The 18,778-nt window shown below is 43.1% G+C and overlaps 1 protein-coding gene across 1 annotated transcript; it reads left to right on the top strand.

Annotated features, from left to right (window-relative positions):
* The first annotated feature begins 220 nt into the window (after positions 1-220).
* klf13 (Kruppel like factor 13) lies at positions 221-18,484 on the top strand. The gene is made up of 2 exons (XM_018763706.2): positions 221-1,478; positions 16,090-18,484. Exons 1-2 carry the CDS (start codon positions 1,040-1,042, stop codon positions 16,380-16,382), a joined length of 732 nt encoding a protein of 243 aa, XP_018619222.2. The 5' UTR covers positions 221-1,039; the 3' UTR covers positions 16,383-18,484.
* Positions 18,485-18,778: the final 294 nt, after the last annotated feature.

The following is an 18,778-nucleotide window of genomic DNA, read 5'->3' as shown; positions in this document are numbered from 1 at the left end:
AGTTTTATAGAAAGACCATTTAATTTTGATGGTGTCACTTGGCTCAGTATAGAAAGGATGCATGTCAACTATCAAACACACACACACATCAGCCTAACACAATATCAAGCTGTTCTGCTGAGCATTCTAAAAACCTTGTCCAAGAATACATATTTAAGTAAAAAAAAAAAAGATACTGACCACTTAATAATTAATTGCAAATTGTAGCATGAAGACCTTTTGAAGGTGCTGGTGTTGCCGAATAGCCACTCAGTTCTGTGAAATGGGTATCTGAGGCTTATGCCCTCAGGTGAAGGTTCATGAATGATGTAGCCATCACTTCAGGTGAGAGTAGTGTGAAGAACTTAGTAAATCACTAAATGGTCTTTTTCCATTCAAATATGAACTTTTTTTTTTCTTGTATCGCATAGTTTTAGGGAGAGGAGTTGTCCTTTACTCGAGCTGTAGGAGCTGAATACGTACATCACCGGCGGTATCAAGTTTTGTTAACAATAGTTTTCCCTAAACTTTACGGCAACACCTCCATAGATCACCTTGCTTAGTTAACTTTGCACGTTAAGTTCTTGGGTGGGCGGGGACAGAACCTTTCAGGAAAGCGTGCTATCCAATGAGCGAGCGGACCTGATGACGTCACCGCCATATGTTCCCCGTCGACCCGCCCCCAATGTGGATAGAAACGGCACTAATTCGACAGCAGTCCGCCGTCACAGTGCGGGAGCGCAGGCATCAGGCAACCATGGGACCTTTAATTTTACATCCCGCAAACTTTTCCAGCGTTTCGTCATCGGTGCATTTGTAGAAAAGTATGAGAGGATCTAATCTGGCACAGCGACATTTTCATTTTAATCACCCCGGTCAGGATGTTACGACTGCTTTTGTGCTGAGAAGCCGGTAAGGTCATTAAAGAGAGTTTTCTAATGAGTGACCCAGCTACCTCCATATCAGGATCACACAAAAGGATCAGCGGGGAACGCGTGCTAGCAGCAAGCGGACGGCTTTGAATGTCACTAACAAACAGGGGCTGCATCTGTTATACGAGATGGATCACTTTGCAGCAGAGTGCCTTGTGTCGATGTCCAGTCGTGCTATTGTACACGGTCCGAGAGGGAGCAGGGAGATCAGACCCGAAGCGGCGCCCGCCCCCAGGAACGCAGACGAAAGTAAGGACGCGGTGACGAAAGACAACTTTGTCGTGGCCAGGATTCTGGCAGATTTTAACCAGCAGACCTCCGGCAGCCCGGCCGATCAGACGAAGATAAAGGAAGAGGACAAGCAGTCGGCGGTTGCGGGAGGGGATGGAGCCGCTGCCACACCTACGGCCGTGAGCAGCGGCACCGGCGGTCCCAGACAAAGAGTCCGGCGTGCGAGGGCGAGCGAGCACGAATCAGCCCAGAAGAAGCACAAATGCCACTATTCAGGGTGCGAAAAAGTTTATGGCAAATCGTCCCACCTCAAAGCTCACCTAAGGACACACACAGGTCAGTTGCATGCTAAATCAGTAAGTGTTGTTTGTCGGGGGGGACGCTGCAGTGTAACCGCTTATGAAAGATCACACGCAGGGCTGAGGGCGAGTCATTGCGCGGGTCTGCTGCTGCTGCTGCTGGCCCACGCACTACGTCTACATTTACATTTATTCATTCAGCAGACGCTTTTTTTTCTCCAAAGCGACATCACACACACAGAACACAATCAATGTGTCACCAGCGTACTGTCCCGAACTCCCGAGTCCGAGCTGACTGACTCGTTTGACTCTTCATGCACGGCGTCCAGAGCAACACTCTGTGTCTCTGGTCTGGACGTGTCTCGCGTGTGAAACTTACTTTATCCCAACTGTACCACCCGACAAACACAGGCGAAGCCCACGCGCTCCTCCGAGCCCCTTTTTTTTTTTTACCTCCGTGTCACCTCCAGCTGCGCGGAGGGCGTGTGACCCCCCAGCTCCAGTCCCGCCGCACTGACTGAAACATCCCGGGATCCCTCTTTGTTTGCTCGCTACATCATCATGATTCGGCGCAGCATTATCGTGATCTCTCGCACGCGCCAGCCCCCGAAGTGCTCGTCAGCGCACGCGACTGCTGGCAAGCTTAGCTGTGTCGCGCTCCTGAAGTGTTCGTCCACTTGCGTGTGGGGAAACTACGGTTGTGTGAACTTGTCGAAACTTGATAGTTGTTGCCGAGGACGACATGATGATGATGATGATGATGATGATGATGACGGTCTCGCTGGCGTAACCTAGCGACCTGCTGATTTGGTATCATTCAATGCGGATAAATGCGGAGCACGTTTAAATGGGTGGCGTTCTGTCCTTTAAAATGTCAGCGCGAGGATGAGCAGAGAAGCAGGAAGAGGAGATCGGGTGCAGTGGGGGTTGGTAGGAGTTGTACATTCGGCCGTCCGACTTGTGAGCCCTTTGTTGTGATGTACCACACCCCCTCAGACCCCCCCCCTCCCTAGACAGACTGCCAGCTGATCTGGCCAGCAACAGACGCGACTAGTCGAGCTCAGAGACACAGATCGGAAAGCGAGGGAGGGAGGGACGGAAGAAGGTGTGGGTGTGTACCCGGGGTATGAGGGGGATGCGGGATTTATCGCTCGAAAATAAATCCCCCAACTTCTGTGCTGCAGGCTTCTAAGGATTACGTGTATACATGAACTAATTTCAGCCGCCCTGCTATGTCTTTAACGTACACAGATGAAAGCGCAGAGTTGTACTGAAGTCTTGAGAATTTGATCCAAAATACCAAAAGCTTTTAAAAGATAATTTATGGGATAATATAATGTGTATTGGGTTTTGCATGCCATGGTTTTCTTGTAATCACTTTGTGTTACTCTGCAATAATGTACTTGGGAGGCAGACTGGTGGGTACCTTAGTCTGCCAGTGAAGCACTCCTTCCTCCGGCCCTTTTCTCCTCTCAAATATTACAGTACCGTGAGTGAGGTCTGAGTGTGTGCGGTGCTGATACAATATTTATGTGGCTATGTAATACAACTCTGTGAGCCATGTTTCTAGAATTAGTGTGGTGTTTGTTTGGCTTATAACCTGCTGTGCTGGAATCTTGAGGACAAACCTCTCTCTCATTCAATATTTTACATTTTATTTGGCCCGTTCACCTTTCCTACTTGAAGCCAAGTTACAAAGAATGACGGTGTAAATGCATTATGTCTTCATTGTGTGCATCTCCAGCTCTTAAGGATATGCATCGTACAGTCGTCTAAATATCCTATACATTTCTTCTTGTGGACTGGAAACATCAAGTCTCTCTGTTCCTTGTTTCAAAATGGGTTTAAGTATTTACATTTCTTCATTTAGCTGATGCTTTTCTCCAAAGTGACTTATGTTACAGCTACTACTAAAAACCATTTTACCCATCTATACAGCTGTATAACTTTACCAGAGCAATTCAGAGTAAGTACCTTGCTCAAGGGTACTACAGCCAGAAGTGGGATTTGAACCTGGGACCTTTGGGTAAATCCTGCAGCTCTAACCACTACGCTATCAGTTGCCCTGAATATTCCATATGATCTCTATTGTCCTAAAATTATTCTAATGCTGTATGTTTTCGACAGAACCACTAGTAAGATGAAGTGCTGCATCTGTATGTGACATCTCTGGATGATATTAAGAATCATTTTACTTTGGGGAAAAGTATCCCCATCTCATGTATATACTTTACTCTGATATATCTACATGCAGCCTGAAGAGAATGATGGACAGTGATGTAGTTTGAAGTTATATATGTGACTGTAGTACTGTCTCTGAGATTTGTCACCCCCCCCACAAAAGATCCTTTTGCAACCATTTTCATGTATTTCATCCTTTCCAGAGTTGCAGGGGTCCTTTTCGGTGTTGCATCTGAGCAGTTAGTCCTTCGGAAGGTCACAGCAGCACATTCTCATCATGCCGCCGTTTTATTTTCCTTCTGATGCTACCCTTTCAAGCTGGGCTACATTAGTTTTATATATGAGTTTTCCATCTCATTTGTTTTGGGAGTCGACAAATGCGTGTCGCTTAAGTTGAGTGTGACTCCGTGGTACTTGCTCTGTGTGTGGCTTCTCTTCCTGAGCGAGGGGACACATTTCCAGTCTCTACCAGCAGAGCTGTGAGAGCAGGGATTCGTGCAGCGCTTTGACTACGCTCTCATATTGAACAGGGAACAAAATGTTCTCAAACACGCTTCAAAGCCAAGTGAGCTGAAGTCCTTGATGGTGCAGCAACTGCAACTCAAGCTTCCTGTCGATTTGTCTTTAAGGCCTCGATCTTCATAAAATTTCATCATTTTATTTCTTTATGCCATGTCACTTGACAGTTGTTTGACCCAGTGCGGGCAGCATTACTTATGCAGACACCGCAAGCTGCAATGACTAAAGTCTTAAAAACAATGCTTTAAGCCAAAAATGAACACACAATTCCACATAGTTTGTAATTACCTATTATGACTAGAATAACCTGTTTTTGCTATAGATGCTGTACCTGTCATTACTTTCTGTGCTGTCCCCTCTGCAGTGTTATAATCAAGGGTTTGACTGTGTCATGCATTGTAATTTTTCTGTTTTACTGCAGAACTGTGAAATGATCCTGGTGGGGAAAGAAAAGACTTCCTTATGCTTAAATCTTAGATATAACATTTTATACAACTATAAGTTGTGTAGTGGTGGGGGAAAAAAGTTGGTTAGATTCCCAGGAAGGGAAGTAGGGCTTTACCTGTCTTGGGTGTGTGTCATTGAATTACTTCCTCCAAATGCAGTTATGTGAATAGACAACAGCGTCAAATTCTTAACTATGGGCGCTTTCATGGCGGCACGACGGCACAGCAAGTAGCACTGCTGTCTGATTGCGCCCAAGAAGTGCGAGAGGGTGTGGGTTTGATCCCTCTTCGGTCTCTGTGGAGTTTGCATGTTCTCCCCATGTCTCTGTGGGTTTTCTCTGGGTGCTCTGCCTTCCTCCCACAGTCCAAAGACATGCTATTCAGGTTCACCCATAGTGTGTGAGTGACGGAGAGTGTTTCACCGGTGTATGGATGAGTGATCCAGTGTATCTAGTCACCTTGTGGTGTAAGTCACCTTGGTGAATAAGGTGTGTGGGCTGATAAAACTACATAGAGTTCATTGGAAGTTGCTTTGGAGAAAAGTGTCTGCTACATAATGTAAATGTAATTTGCTTTTAGTGGTGTGTATCAACTTTTTCTTCTTAAATAAGATTACATTTAAAGCATACTGTATATTTCTGGCTGTTTGATATAAAATAAGTAACTTGTGGTAATTATCTGGTTGTAGTGCTACAGTATTTATCCCAGTCTTTGCTGTCTAAGTTATTTCTTGTTCAAATTTTGTTTTTTAAAGCCAACAGGTCACCGATCTTTTAGTTCAAAATGAAATGCTAAAGACCAATGTTTGAAGCATGATTACGTATCAGCATTAATGGTTCAGAGGAAATGTTGAGAAATTAATTTCTTTTTGATTAGTAGTTCCAAGTAAATTAGGTACCCAGGCTTTGGGGGAAAAAGTCAATGTGAAGTGTAAATACAGGACAGATCAGGGCTAAACAATCTAAATTTTATGAGAACAACATGTTTGGGTTTGCTTGGGTTTAAAAAAAATTTCTCATACTTTTAAAGAGGTTCTCAGGGTAGCCATATAAGATAAGGAAATGACGAATTTTACATTAAAATGTTTATCAATAAAGCATGGACCTTTACTCTCTGCCTGCTACTGTAACCTCCATATGTGACTCAAAGCAGCGATTGTTAAGATCTGCGTAGGCACCTGCAAGGCCCAGGAGTGTCATGTAATTGGTGCCAAATGGTTCTTTTGTTTGCTGGGAGGCTGGGCGCCACACTCAGAACGGTTGCATTTTGATGAATGCAGATTCCCCCCCCCCCCCCCCCCCCCCCCTTCTGCAAAAAGAAAAGTATGGGCCTGTGATGAAGTAATTCTTTACTGAAGCTGTTTAATCCTTCATTGGAACTGTTTGAATCCTGGACTGCATGAGAACAGTGTTTTTCAATGTGTAGCCTCTATTTCTTTGATTTGTTGTGTGTGTTTTTTTTTTTTTTCTTTTTTTTTTTTAATGATTACAGAACTTTTCAGATGAAAAACATTGCACTAGTGTTCATAAATGATGATTTATTTGATATTCTGGTGTGACTACAATTTGCATAATCAGGTCACCCTGAATATTCCTTTCTGTATTTTGACAGATTTGATTTCCTATTATTTCTGCTTAATTTTTTTTCTGTTTTGAATTGTGTTCATTCATTGTTAACTGTTTTTGATTATTTAGTTCATTTAGTGCTTCTGCTGACTGATTTTGTTGGACAAGGTTGTACATAACTTTCAATGGGGTAGGTTTGGTTTTGTTTAAACCTTACCCCAAAAAAATCACAGTAAATGGGATAGGTGAAAACAAAAAGCATATTAGCAGTGCAACTCCGTGACTCTACAAAATATCCATGCTTATTTGATAGTCATTAATCTTCCCACTCTTGCTTCTACTTACAGCCCATTTTCTCCTAGTTTCCCTGTGTTGAGGAATGGGTTACACAATTGTGTACGATATCAGTGTCATGGTGTTTTGTAGTTGTTCCTTTTTCTGCACAGAAGCACTAAAAGGAAAACTAACTGAGCATACTTGACTTGTAAAGTTTCTGCTAAATAGCTCACCATCCTGTTTTTGCTTAATAATTGTCAAATGTAATTTCCAGGATGCTTGCTGGGAGGATAGCGACATGTTTTTGCCTTTAGTGTCAGGCAGCTTGTGTGCTGAGTGTCTCATTAAAACTCATTAAAGTAAATTCACACATGGGGGTACATGGGATTGGATAAGCAGCCTGTCTTCTGTTGGACTGATGAAGTGTGTCAAATGGAGAGAGGATTTTATAAAGTGGATCCTTGGAAAAACTTACACTGGAAGGCTTCTATGAGTAGCACATGTGAATCAACCATTTTAGCCTTCTTGAGTGATTATTTATAATGTGTATGATTAACACAGAACTTGTGTTCTTGTTTTGGTATTCAGAATGCTTCCATATTTGTTGTACGGTGCGAGCAGATTATGCATTACAGATAATGTGGTTAGAAGTTAAGTTAATGCAAACAAGCAAGTTTAGATTGCAAGGTTTCCCCAGCACATCCATCAATGTGGAAGGCTTGATTTTCATAACGAATGGTACAACCACTTTCTGCTTTTCCCTTGCTCATTCTTAACAAACTTAAACCCTGCCCCCATGTACCTGGAAGTGTAAAATGAAAGTTTCCCAGTCCTTTCACGAATGCATATTGCATTACATTATCTTGATTATTTTGACAATGGCTATAATTTCAATATGTTGCTTTTTTTGCTTATCTTAAAGCTTTTGTGCTCTGAGGAGTGTTTTTTTTGGCAGTGGTGCTGGTTGGTTACAATTGATCAACAAGCCCTACTTCAACCACCCCTTCCACAATTCCTTGAATTTATGAAGAGGCAAATCAGTGGTTTGCATGATATTCATGTGTATTCAAAGGTGATGATCTGAGACATTGATTCAACAATATGTTTTTTTGTCTTTGTAAAAGGATTGATTTAAATTAACCCAACTCCTCCTGACCTTAATTCAGTTGCCTCTTGTAGTTTAGGGGGGTGAATGGGAAGCATTAACCCCCAAGGTTTCAAAAGATGAAAAATAATCCATCTAAATTCCCTGAAATTATTTTAACCCCATGAGGCAGGTATTATCATTAAAGGTATAATCAAGTACCCCCCCCCGTCCTACGGGGTTCAGTTAAGTAATTGTGGCCCTGTCTCCTCCCATGTGTTTGACTGCAGAAAGAAGGGCGTTTATGCACTTGTAACCTCAAGGAGAGGTTACAAAACCATTGAGTGTAGGGGTCAGCCCGTCACTCCTTTTAGCCTGCCAGGACGTATACTGTAAGTCTTCTTAGTTGAATCCATTTTGTCCCTCGGATGTAAATAACACCAAGCTGATCTTTCCTTTCCTAATCCACGTAAACACCATGACCAGATTGCTACTCTGTGAGCTCCTGGCTAATGGTCGGTGCTGAGCTCTTTTCCTGTGCCCCGCATGGCGTTTTTCATCTGAGACTTCTGCCTTTGTCTTTCGTTTTCAATCTGATGTCGTCATGGACATGTATGCAGGAACGTTATTGCAGACACAAAGTGGCTACCCATTTCAGAAAAAAATGGTATGATTATATATTCTTAAAATATTGGTACACCTCAAAGAGACAGAAATAAGACTCAATCATGTAGACCAAACTTCGAAGGGAAGTTTATACTCAGTGTATACTTTGGAGGAGCTCTTTGATTACAGCCCTTTCTCTAGGTGCCTGTTCTTGTCTTCATTGTCACTGGAATATAGCTAATTGTCCTGCGATCATGCCATCTCAGTAGTCTGGATGGTGAAAGCAAAGGGTGGAGAGTTGCTGTACAGCTCTTCTGTCTCCATGTGGCTGTAGGTTGTATTTTGTGGTTCAGGACTAAAAATGTTAACAAAATCCACAGATACCTTCTAAGGTGCTGAGGATTCTGACTTTTTAACCCTGAATGTAAATGAGTTATTTGTTTAGCTGGACCTTCAAGCAGTCTTATTAGTCAGTTTAGGGTGACTGCTGAAGTACATCTTCAGACATGTCACTTAAAACCTTCTGCAGTATAAGAAAGGATCCATGTAGATTACATACAAAGTACATGTGCATACAGTATGCATGCTATGTGAAGAAAAAATGGCATCTCTGCTCTTGAGACTTTATTTGTTGGTATGATAGCAGTTTGCATTCCTCTCCCATGTCATCAGTCAGTCTTACGGTTCCAGAGCAGTAGCAGTAGAGCGCAGAGGCCTGCAGCTGAAGAGCAGGCTTATTCAGCAAACAGTGTGCGGGGAAGAAGTTCAGGGATAGGGTGCTACATCTTCATATCTTTGACAAGTGATAACGACTGACAAACAAAACAGACATCTTGTGTGTGCATCCCATGTGTTGGATGGTCTCGCCAGGTAATGAAAAATTTATTTTCACTTGGATTTTACCAACCACAGGGGTGGTGTCACCATAGGTGACAGCAGCATTTTATAGGGATTCCCTCAGTTGCACAAAAGCATTAAATGTTGAGTTTTTCTGATGGATTTCCCATTTTACAAACGATTGCTTTGGAACATAGATTTCCACACTGGGGAACAGAAAACAAACCATAAGAATTGCTGAGTTGATTAGGATCTATTAGGCAACTCTTTCAGTCTGGTCTGGTTGCAGCCGCATTAAATTTGCACCAGATCAACTGGACTGGACTGAACTTAACTGGCAAGAAGAGAGTGATGTACAGTGATAGCCTTGTCTACCTGCTAGTAATCTCACTGTGTCCTGCAGCTACTGCTGGAGTATGCAATTATGTAATTGGTCTAATTTTTTTTAGCAGCAGCAGTTGAAGTCTAAGTAGGAACGAAGCAGCCAGTTGTTTTGGTGGAGGACCTCCGCCCTGGTGTTTCTTGAGTACGATTACAGTCTTAATGAGCATCTGCGTTATACTCTTTGTCTGGGAAAGAATAGATTCCGTTCTTTTAGACATCACAATAATGGAAAAAAAATACTGTATTGAAGACTAGACAAAAGCAGACTGAAAGCTTTCCACTCCCCGGAAGGTATTTCAGTGTACACCACTTAAAAAGAGGTTCCTCATTAATCAGTTCAACAGAAAGCCAATGCATAACATCAGTTTAAAAACTTTTACCTCATATTCAAAGACAGAGACTGTAGATTTAACAGGGCCTTTCCTGATGGGGAGCATGAAATGGAATATTGACCAGTTTGAAGTTACAGTAAATTCTGAAAGAATAATGATCATGAAAGAACCATGTTTTATTTGTATACCATATTCTATTGTGGAATTCATGATAATCAGAAATAAACTGGTATGTTGTTGATTCTGTTAATTTCCTGTCTTGAAAAACACCCATGCCTTGGAAGTCTTGAAACCCTGACACACCCACTATATCAAAAGTCCTTTCTTTTCTGCCATACTGAAAAAGGTAATTATACATATTGGGAGGAACTGTCTGAGACTGCCAAGAAATCTGGCATTATATCTAACTTTATCCCAAAGATTGTGAATTTCCAACAATACAGTGGCAATAAAATGTAAAAGGTGCAGTAAGCTCAAGTGACTTTACAGTATTGATTTTATTTATTTATTTATTTATTTTTTTTTTTTAAAGCAGGGCCACTCATCTGTACCCTATCTTTGAACATCCATACACATGTCAAATAATAAAGTAGATTGTTGAGTGATTGGGTTTTACCCTTTCTCTTTGCTGGAAATGGTATAAATCTTGGTAACAGCACTCAAAGAAGTAACAAGGATTACGCGTGAACATCTCCACAAACAGATATTCACTTCTCGGTAAAAGAATGATGCACTTCAGCATAAGGCTGTCCAGATCGATTGACTTTTCCAGTGGCACAGTAGTATCTTGCATAACTTTATACAAGACCCCTGAGGGAAGTCACACAGATAGCGTGGGCAGTGATTCTGAAGAGCAGGAGATGAAAGTTGCAGATACATTTTTAGTTTTTGCCTCACGTTTCAGTGCGCTGCTTTAATTTTTCTATATCTTTAAGATCTAGTGCTCAAATTTAGACTATAACGTGATCATTATTCAGTATAGTATTTCATATTGCAGCCTGTGTGAAATGTCATGACTGTGACTTTCTTTCTTTGGCTGGAAATATTTGATCTGCATCAAGTCAATCATTTGTCAGTGGTATACGTTTACATATGATTGAGAATATGATTACTGCATCAGTTCCTCAGATGTGTAGCATCTGATGATCAAAGAGAAACTGTGAATTAATTTCAAACTACTTGAATTTCCCCAGAATGAATTTCTTTGACCTTATGTCAACTTCTGGAAAGAGTGATGTAGTAACAGTGAATGCTGGCCTCTTGCCCCTAATGGCAAGAGAAAAACATATGGCAGCTGTGGGGTGACTAAATTTATACACCCTTTTATTTTTATGTCCTTTAAACTTAATTTTGTTTGCCTTTTCCTTGAATCACATCATTGGTTTCAATCATCAACTAAGTAATGTCCAGTCTTATGATGAAACGCTTAATAAGTCTCTTGTCATTGTGGACTGTGAAAATTCAATGTATTCTGGTTGGCTTATACCTGCAGAGAAAACCAGTAAGATGAAAATGAGTCTGTGTAAATCCCCTATTGCATTTTTGGTGCAATTTTCATCTCATCTTTCTAACATCTTATACTGATGTGAATGGTTGTAAATGTCCATCTTACACTTCAGACTTGGTTCAGAGCATTATGTTCCTCAAGAAATTTTCTCACGAATGAAATGCGCTGCTTGCCGAGACATCCTGGATGTGCGTTGCTAAACCAGTGAGGTTAGTTAGTTAGTTAGTTGTTGATTGCTGTTATTGCCAAGTTGACTTACTAACAAGTAGCACATCTTATGATGCTTGTGTTGAAACAAAAACTGCAAAGTGACACCGTTAAGCACTACCCCCCCCCCCAGGCTGGCTTCCATATCAAAGGCAGTTTTTCTCTCATTTTCTCAAGTCTTCCTGGTGTTCATCCTCAGATGTCTTTGTAATATCAATTTTTATAAACCAATGACATGACATTTGGGGTTTTTTCCTCCTCCTCTCCCCCCCTCTACTGACCTTCTGGCACAGAACAAGAACATTTATGTAACCAGACTACCTGTGACATAATGGTGTTGCCTCAGAGCAAGATTCTGGTGTTTGTTTAGCTGGAGAATTGCTGTATACATGCTGGATGTAACGCGCTTTCAGGGTAACTAGGTCACTGTGTTCGCTGGGAAGAAGCAGTGATCCAAAGCCTCTCTGATTGCTCCTCCCATTCCAGGAAAGGCGGGGTATTGAGCTGAGCCTCTCGAAAGCACGGCACCTAACGGTGGGCCTTGTCACAGAGGGTGCAGCCCTCGGTGACCCTCTCGCAGCTCAGGGTGAAGGGAAGCAAGACATGCGGGAAGAGACGGGAGTTTATCTGCTGCGAAGCTGCTCTATGGAGGCGGGTTGGCGGGTGCAGGTTGTTCTGCGTTGACACAATTACACCGCTCGACCATGGCTTTCCTATTGTTCCTTTGGCAGAACAAAAGGAGCCATTTCCAAAGCTCCTCCACAGTTCTGTTTGTACCATCCCAATTGAGAAAAACAAGGCCCAATGTTATGCAACAAGCCGGCCGATCCAGGGCACTTAGGATGTCCTTATGTAAGTGAATTGCAGGCCTGAATTAAAACAGGAAGGAGGAATGTGGAGCTGGGCTGATGTTTTGGCTCTGCTGATGGTGCTTCGCAAATCATTAAAAAGAGTGCGATTAATGGCGCATATCAGCCGGAGCCACAGCGGGGAGCCAGCTACAGCTCAGGGGCTACTGTGCACACGTGTTCCTCACAATGCAGTAGCTCTGCCTGCTGTCCTCCAGCTGCCGGTGCAGCGTTTGCGCCTGCAGACTGGTGCCCTGTCCTGACCTGGTTGTGCGAGGTCCCGTATTCAGGAGTTTTGCAGCACCCATCCCACTTGTGCAGTACTTGGAGCTGGGCCCCAGACAGCAGAGTTCCTGCACTGACTCCTTGAATACTGTAATGGCTGGAAAAAGGATAGGTGCTATTTCTTTAACCATCACCAAAAAGGTAGGTGGGGGCAGGGGTGTGTATGGTTGGTTTGTGTTATTCTAGGGAATAAACTGGGAACACCCACGTTAGAAGGAATCCAGTTTATAGTGCCGTGCAGAGCCCTCGGTCTCCATGTGAATGCAGCTCAGACTTCGTACCTAATGTTATGCAATGGACTCTTGTCTTGCCTTGACTATTCTTGAGTTGTTGATGGCAACTGAAATCTAGATGCACTTCGCCACACCTCAACTCAGCCACCTGCTCTGCTCTGTGAAATATTGATGCTCTTGAGGCTGTTACCTTTGGCTGTCGTGCAACTGTAAGTTAAAGGCCCCCCCCCCCCCCCCCCCCCCATTTGAACTCATAACTCTCACACTCGGCTCCCTTGTCACCAGGGGCTTTTTCTGAGTCACTGAGCTCACATCAGATAGCTTCTGAAAATAAATCATTTCAAAAAGGATAAAGTCAAAAGTGGCCTTATGAAGTCTGCATTGTTTCTACGTTGAGTGTATTCAACTCAAGTTTTTTTTTTTTTAAATGATGTAAAGTAAAAGGTGAGTTGGGGCCCGTTATAGTGTGCACATTGCAGTATGTTTGTCTGTGCATGTGGCTGTTAGCACATGCTTTTCATCTGTTTAGCCTATGTTTGCAAATTTTCTTAAACACAAGTGTGTGCACTAGGCCGCAAATGCCTGTGTTTGCCTGCGTTTTTGTGTGCAGGGTAGTGCATATAGCCTCTGGAGACTGGGAGGGGGTGTGCACAGCACCGCTGGGTCTCTCTGGTAAGGAGGGTGCATGCTGTACAAGTTGCTTTGCCTATTGAGTGCTGTGGCTTTGTAACCTACCAGTGGGGGTGGGGACAAGGGAAGCTCAAGAAAGGAGTGTGTGTTCAGAGCATGTCCCCCGCCCGCCCTCAGTCAGATCTGTGTGTGTCGTCCTGCTGTAGGCATACATATGGAATACTAACATAATGGACACAAAGCGTATAGTTTAATGATACAGGTAGGCTACTGACGAACAGTTTTAAAATTGACAGCATCGCAGGATGGGCAAATAAGACACCTGTTGTCTCGGAAATGTAGTCTCTGGAAAGCAAAGCACACCTCCGTTTCTCATTACATTTATTGGAGTGAAAAAGTGGTTTTGTTTCAGTTTCTGCAAATGTATAACCACAGTTTGTATCCTTGTTAAGTGGAATGTTGCGTGGGATGATTACTAATGGAAAGCACCAACTTATGTCGGTGTACAAAATGTTAAACTAGATCTGCTTTCTATTCGAGGTTCTGAGAAGACGGCAGAAGAACATCTGGCATCTTGTGGACGTGTGCTGAAGCCTACTTTTACAGTCCATGCGGGGGGAGGGCGTAGCTTCTTATTCATCCTGTGATGGATAGTTACTTGCTGGAGCATGGGTGGGGTGCTAATTTTAAGGTCATTATCATTTGGCACCGAGCAAATTAAATGGGCTGTCTGGGTGTAGAAGATGAGGCCATCATTGAAAAAATATAACATAGCACTTTTCTGAGCCCCCCTGTTGAAAATTCAAGGCACAGTGTGCATCAGTGTTTAGCGATGTTAAATAATCATATTGTCTAGCTATTGCGCTGCTAGTCTCAGCATGCACCCTCTTTACTCCACCCTGTATGCCTTTGATCGGTCTCTCACATTCAGCCTGAGCATGAGCAGTTATTTTGACACTGTTCTGTGGTTATGACGCTTGTCACCTGAATGAAAATATCATTTCAGCCTATGATATGCAGTGGGTAAGGACATGACCTTGAAACCTGAAGCTGAATAACTGAAGTCCAGGAAAGGCACACTGTCATAGCACCCTTGAGCACAGTGCTAAACCTCAACTGCTCTAGTAACCCATTTATTAAAAAAAAAAAAAAAATGGGTGGCAGTATAGGTCACTTTGGATAAGAGTTTGCAAAATTACAAGTAACCTTAGGAAAGATTTCTTCTTTTCACTTTCTTCTCTGAGTGAGTGAAAAATCACGTGTTGGAAATCAGGGAATTAAAAATTTTGCCTTTATTCAATTCTCATGTTTCATTATAAAGTTTCTTAAGCAAGTCTTAAAGTCTTTTCCCTCCCCCCAAACCAACCATTAAATAACCAAGCACTGTAAATATAGCTATTCCAAGCAACTAATCTTTAATGTCACTGTCAAAAAAGTAGGAGCACAAAAGCACCTCTGTATACTGTCAAAACAAGAAGCATGGTGCGCTTCCATATCTACCGCACTTTGCAGCAGTCATTGGATCATTTTTTTGGAGTTTTTTTTTTTTTTTTCCTTTTTAATTGGATTTTGTTCTGTGGGGTATTTTGCACAGTACTGTCATAGCATTGTCCCAGCTTTCAGCAGCCTTTTGACAAGTGCAATAAGTAAGCACAGAATGAAATATAGTCACCATCTAAGGACATTTGGGGGGGAAAGCCTGAGAATGGGAGATATTGGAAATGTTTTGAGGAGACTGTAGGGTGTGCTCGCCTACCTTTTGGATTGTTGCTTGTGCATCATTCCCAGATGTGCTGAACAACTGAGCTCCTCTTGTTAAATAAGACCTCAGGTTTTAAATCTCAGAAGGTAGCAGACAAATTTTAGGCTCGAACAGTGGTATGGGTCACTCTGCAGGTTTGTCTGTAACATAACTAAGATCAGGCAGTTTTCAGATGGCTGTTAATGTATGCCTGTTTGGGAATTCAATGAGGTATCTTGCAGAAAAGAAGGATGTTCGTTGGCAAGAACCAGTTGGCTTTGTGCTTATTCTATTATTTGCTCCATGTGACATATTCTCTGTGGGGGATTTGCAGGTTGATTTCGGTAACATCTTGCGGCACTCGTTCAAAACGTGGCTGGTTCATTGTACAGAAAACGCTGTGGTATAGCATATATGATACTGGAAGAGAAGAAGAAACATCCAGAAGTTACAATGTTTGCATGTCATCAATTTTTGCTTGAAGGAAGGAGAGGAATTGAACTCTTGTAGTGCTAGTGCTCTCAGTTGCTATATCAGCATAATTTCTTTTTTTTCTCTTTTTTTTTTTTTAAATATGTAATGTGTATGTAATTGTGATTACTTGTTGGCATGCAACCAAGCAGCATAGTGATTAAGGAAGTGAACTCGTGACCCAGCTGTTTCAGGTTTAAACCCAGAATGGAAACTTTTGTTGTAAAGGTGATAAAGGTACTTAGTATAAGCTGCTTTAGTGAAAAATGTCCAAAGATATGGAAAATATAAGCTCTGCAAACCACTCTGGTAAGCAGTGTTGGTGGTGAAAGAAACTATGGATGTGAAGGCCTAGTGTTCTGGGAGTAAAGGGTCCCCGCCCCCGCGCCCCCTCCTTTTTTTTTCCCCCTGATGTGTGCATTAACTGTGTAGCAGTGTTCCTGAAATCGGAAGTGCAATGGTTTACCTAAGCATTTTTTGAATTCATACTTTGCAGGAGAGAGGCCCTTCCCTTGCACCTGGCCAGACTGCAACAAGAAGTTTGCCCGATCAGATGAGCTGGCACGCCACTACCGCACCCACACCGGGGAGAAGAAGTTTGGCTGCCCGCTGTGCGACAAGCGCTTCATGCGCAGCGATCACCTGATGAAGCACGCCCGCCGCCACTCAGGCTTCCAACCTGGCATGCTAAAGAGGCCGCACGGCGCAGGGGCGCGTACCGGATCTCTCAGCGACTACAGCCGCTCGGACGCCTCCAGCCCCACCCTCAGCCCTGCCAGCTCGCCTTGAAGAAAGAATAAATACCCTGCCGCACTTTTTTTTTTTTCCGCCTCAGCCTGATGCGCCCCAAGCTTGTGGAGTCTTCTCCCCCCCCAATAACACTTGTGTTGCACAGTTGTTGGCGTCCCTCATGCTAATTTCCCGCTTGCTGTACTGTACATAACTGCATATTGTAGTGCAATGTTTCGTGCAACTCAAAAAAGGTGGAAAAACTGCTGTTCCCAGAAGGCAGCATTTGCTTAGTATTCAATATTTATGTACCGATTTTAGCTAATGGTGACTGCCAGGTTATCCATAGTGTTGGTATTTTTTAAATTGTTTTCTTTCATTTTAAACAACTCAGTTCAGGTAAAAAGAAAAACTACAACAAAAAATTAATTGACCGGTGTATTAAGTATTCTTCACCTTTATTTAAAATGGGGGAGGGGGAATCACATCTACACCTCAGGATTCAAGACAGTTGTTTTCTTAACTACTTACTTGACTGCACAATACAAGCATCACTTTACTCTGAAATTCAACATGGTTGAATTTTGCGCCCTGCTCAGGGATGGCCTCGTTAGCTTGAAAGAATGAATGCAATGAAGATAAACACACATAAAACAGCCTTACACTCAAAGATTTGCACTCTTTTTTTTCATCTGTTAGTTTTCACACTGGGGAAAACTAGCACTGGATTAACGTCATTAAACCCAAGGTTTTCGTTTTTTTTTTTTTTTTTTTTTTTTTTCTTTTAAATTTCTTTTCCTTGAGACTGGAAATAACGCCACCAAACTCCATTCTCATTTCATCCGAGAGGGGGAAAAAAAATGGATCTTCGACACATGCTCTGTTGGCAACCACAACAGCGGAGACTTCACAGATTTTTCTTTAAAGGGACGCATTGCTATGCTATGGAAGTGAAAGTTATCAACAAATGATTTGATGATTCCTCAAAAAACTCTACCCTGCCTAGTGAGTGTAATGAACAGGGAGGCAATGCCTTCCACACAGTGTGTCTGAAATGGTTGCGATTAAGACGATATTTCAAAGCAGCTGTTTTCAAGCAATACAGGGCAGCAGATGCCATGGAAAAAGGGACTGAACTGATTTAAGCAGACTTCTAATCCACTCAAAAGTGTAAAGCACACACCAAACCTGCTAGGCCACACGGTTTCCTATTCAGTTGCATCCCACAAGTGTAGTGGTGAGGAGTGGGTGTTTTCTGTTTTTGCTCTTCAAGATTCCCCCTTGTCACTTGGAGAAACTAGTCTGTGTTGTAGGAGGCAAAGGCTGTGTGTTTATATCTCCCTGGTGGTTCTGGTCATGAGAAAAAGGCTGCTCTCTGGCCCTAGCATGTCTGTGCTGTACACACCACTCTGCCTGCTGTGGCCCCCCTAATTAAAAAGAGTTTGCCTTTCCCATCCAGATATTCGTACAACTCGCTGTCTTGTGCTGCAGGGTAGAGAATTTTAAAAAAAAAAAAACCCAAGGAGACTCGAGGCCAATATGGACAGCTGTGGGGCATTGTGGAGCAAAGAATGGGTTGGGCAGGTGTGTAGTTGGGGGTGGGGATGGAGTGTGGGACCACGATCTGCACACGGCAACTGTCTCCTACCGACAAGAGACTGATGCATAGGCCTCAGAGAAAGAGGCGAAGGCTATCGAGGGCAGCCTGAACAAAGATGCGGCGCCCAGCTGTGCCCAGCTACACCCGTACAGCGCAAGCAGAACAAAGGTACCATGTAAGCCGGCAGTGCAGTTGTTTGACGAGGGCTTGCTGGGGGCATGCCAGCAGGGAGATATGGCTGGCTTCTAATGCAGAACATAAGTGGAGGACACTTGCGGATCTCGTGTGTTATGTGCTGTTGGTCCTCCATATCCTCTTGGAACTTGATGTGTTACTGCAAGGGTCTTGGAGAGCAATGTGGGATCAGTTGTGAACAAAAGCATATTGACTTGTATGAATTGGATTAAGTGCTTCTGATACATCTTCAGAAAGTCTTGAAGAGCCTCTTCCTTGATGCACTGTTGTTTGTCTAGACAGGGCGAGGGGTAAAGATGTTCCTCCGATGATACTCCCTGCAACTGAAGAGAATATGCAGTGTTACAGACACCCCCCCCCCCCCCCCCCCCGACAAGATCTGTCACCGCATCAAGAGACCGTAATGAGCCTCTTTCCCATGCAGCCGAAAACACTTCATGTCCATTTTGTTGCAAATGATTCCAATGCGCAGTAGAATACATTACCTCAGACGTGCTATTGAACAGCTGCTTTTAAACCCTCTCATCATGCCTAGCCTCCATGCCCATCTAACAACTGTTGCGACCAAAACACAATTCAGGCATATCAAGTAGAACGCAAGGACGGAAACTAGCGTTAGCTCTGCGGCGACGGAAGCCGCTGTTCTGATGTCATGTGGACT

The sequence above is a fragment of the Scleropages formosus genome, chromosome 11 (genome assembly GCF_900964775.1).
Source record: "Scleropages formosus chromosome 11, fSclFor1.1, whole genome shotgun sequence".
Classification (NCBI taxonomy): Eukaryota; Metazoa; Chordata; class Actinopteri; order Osteoglossiformes; family Osteoglossidae; genus Scleropages; species Scleropages formosus.
This window is presented reverse-complemented; position numbering and strand designations above follow the sequence as displayed.

Bases quoted from the DNA above. Each gene is read 5' to 3' on its own strand.
- klf13 (XM_018763706.2), top strand. From the start codon at position 1,040: ATGGATCACTTTGCAGCAGAGTGCCTTGTGTCGATGTCCAGTCGTGCT. The intron at 1,479-16,089 runs GTCAGTTGCATG...CATACTTTGCAG, and splicing joins TCACCTAAGGACACACACAG to GAGAGAGGCCCTTCCCTTGC.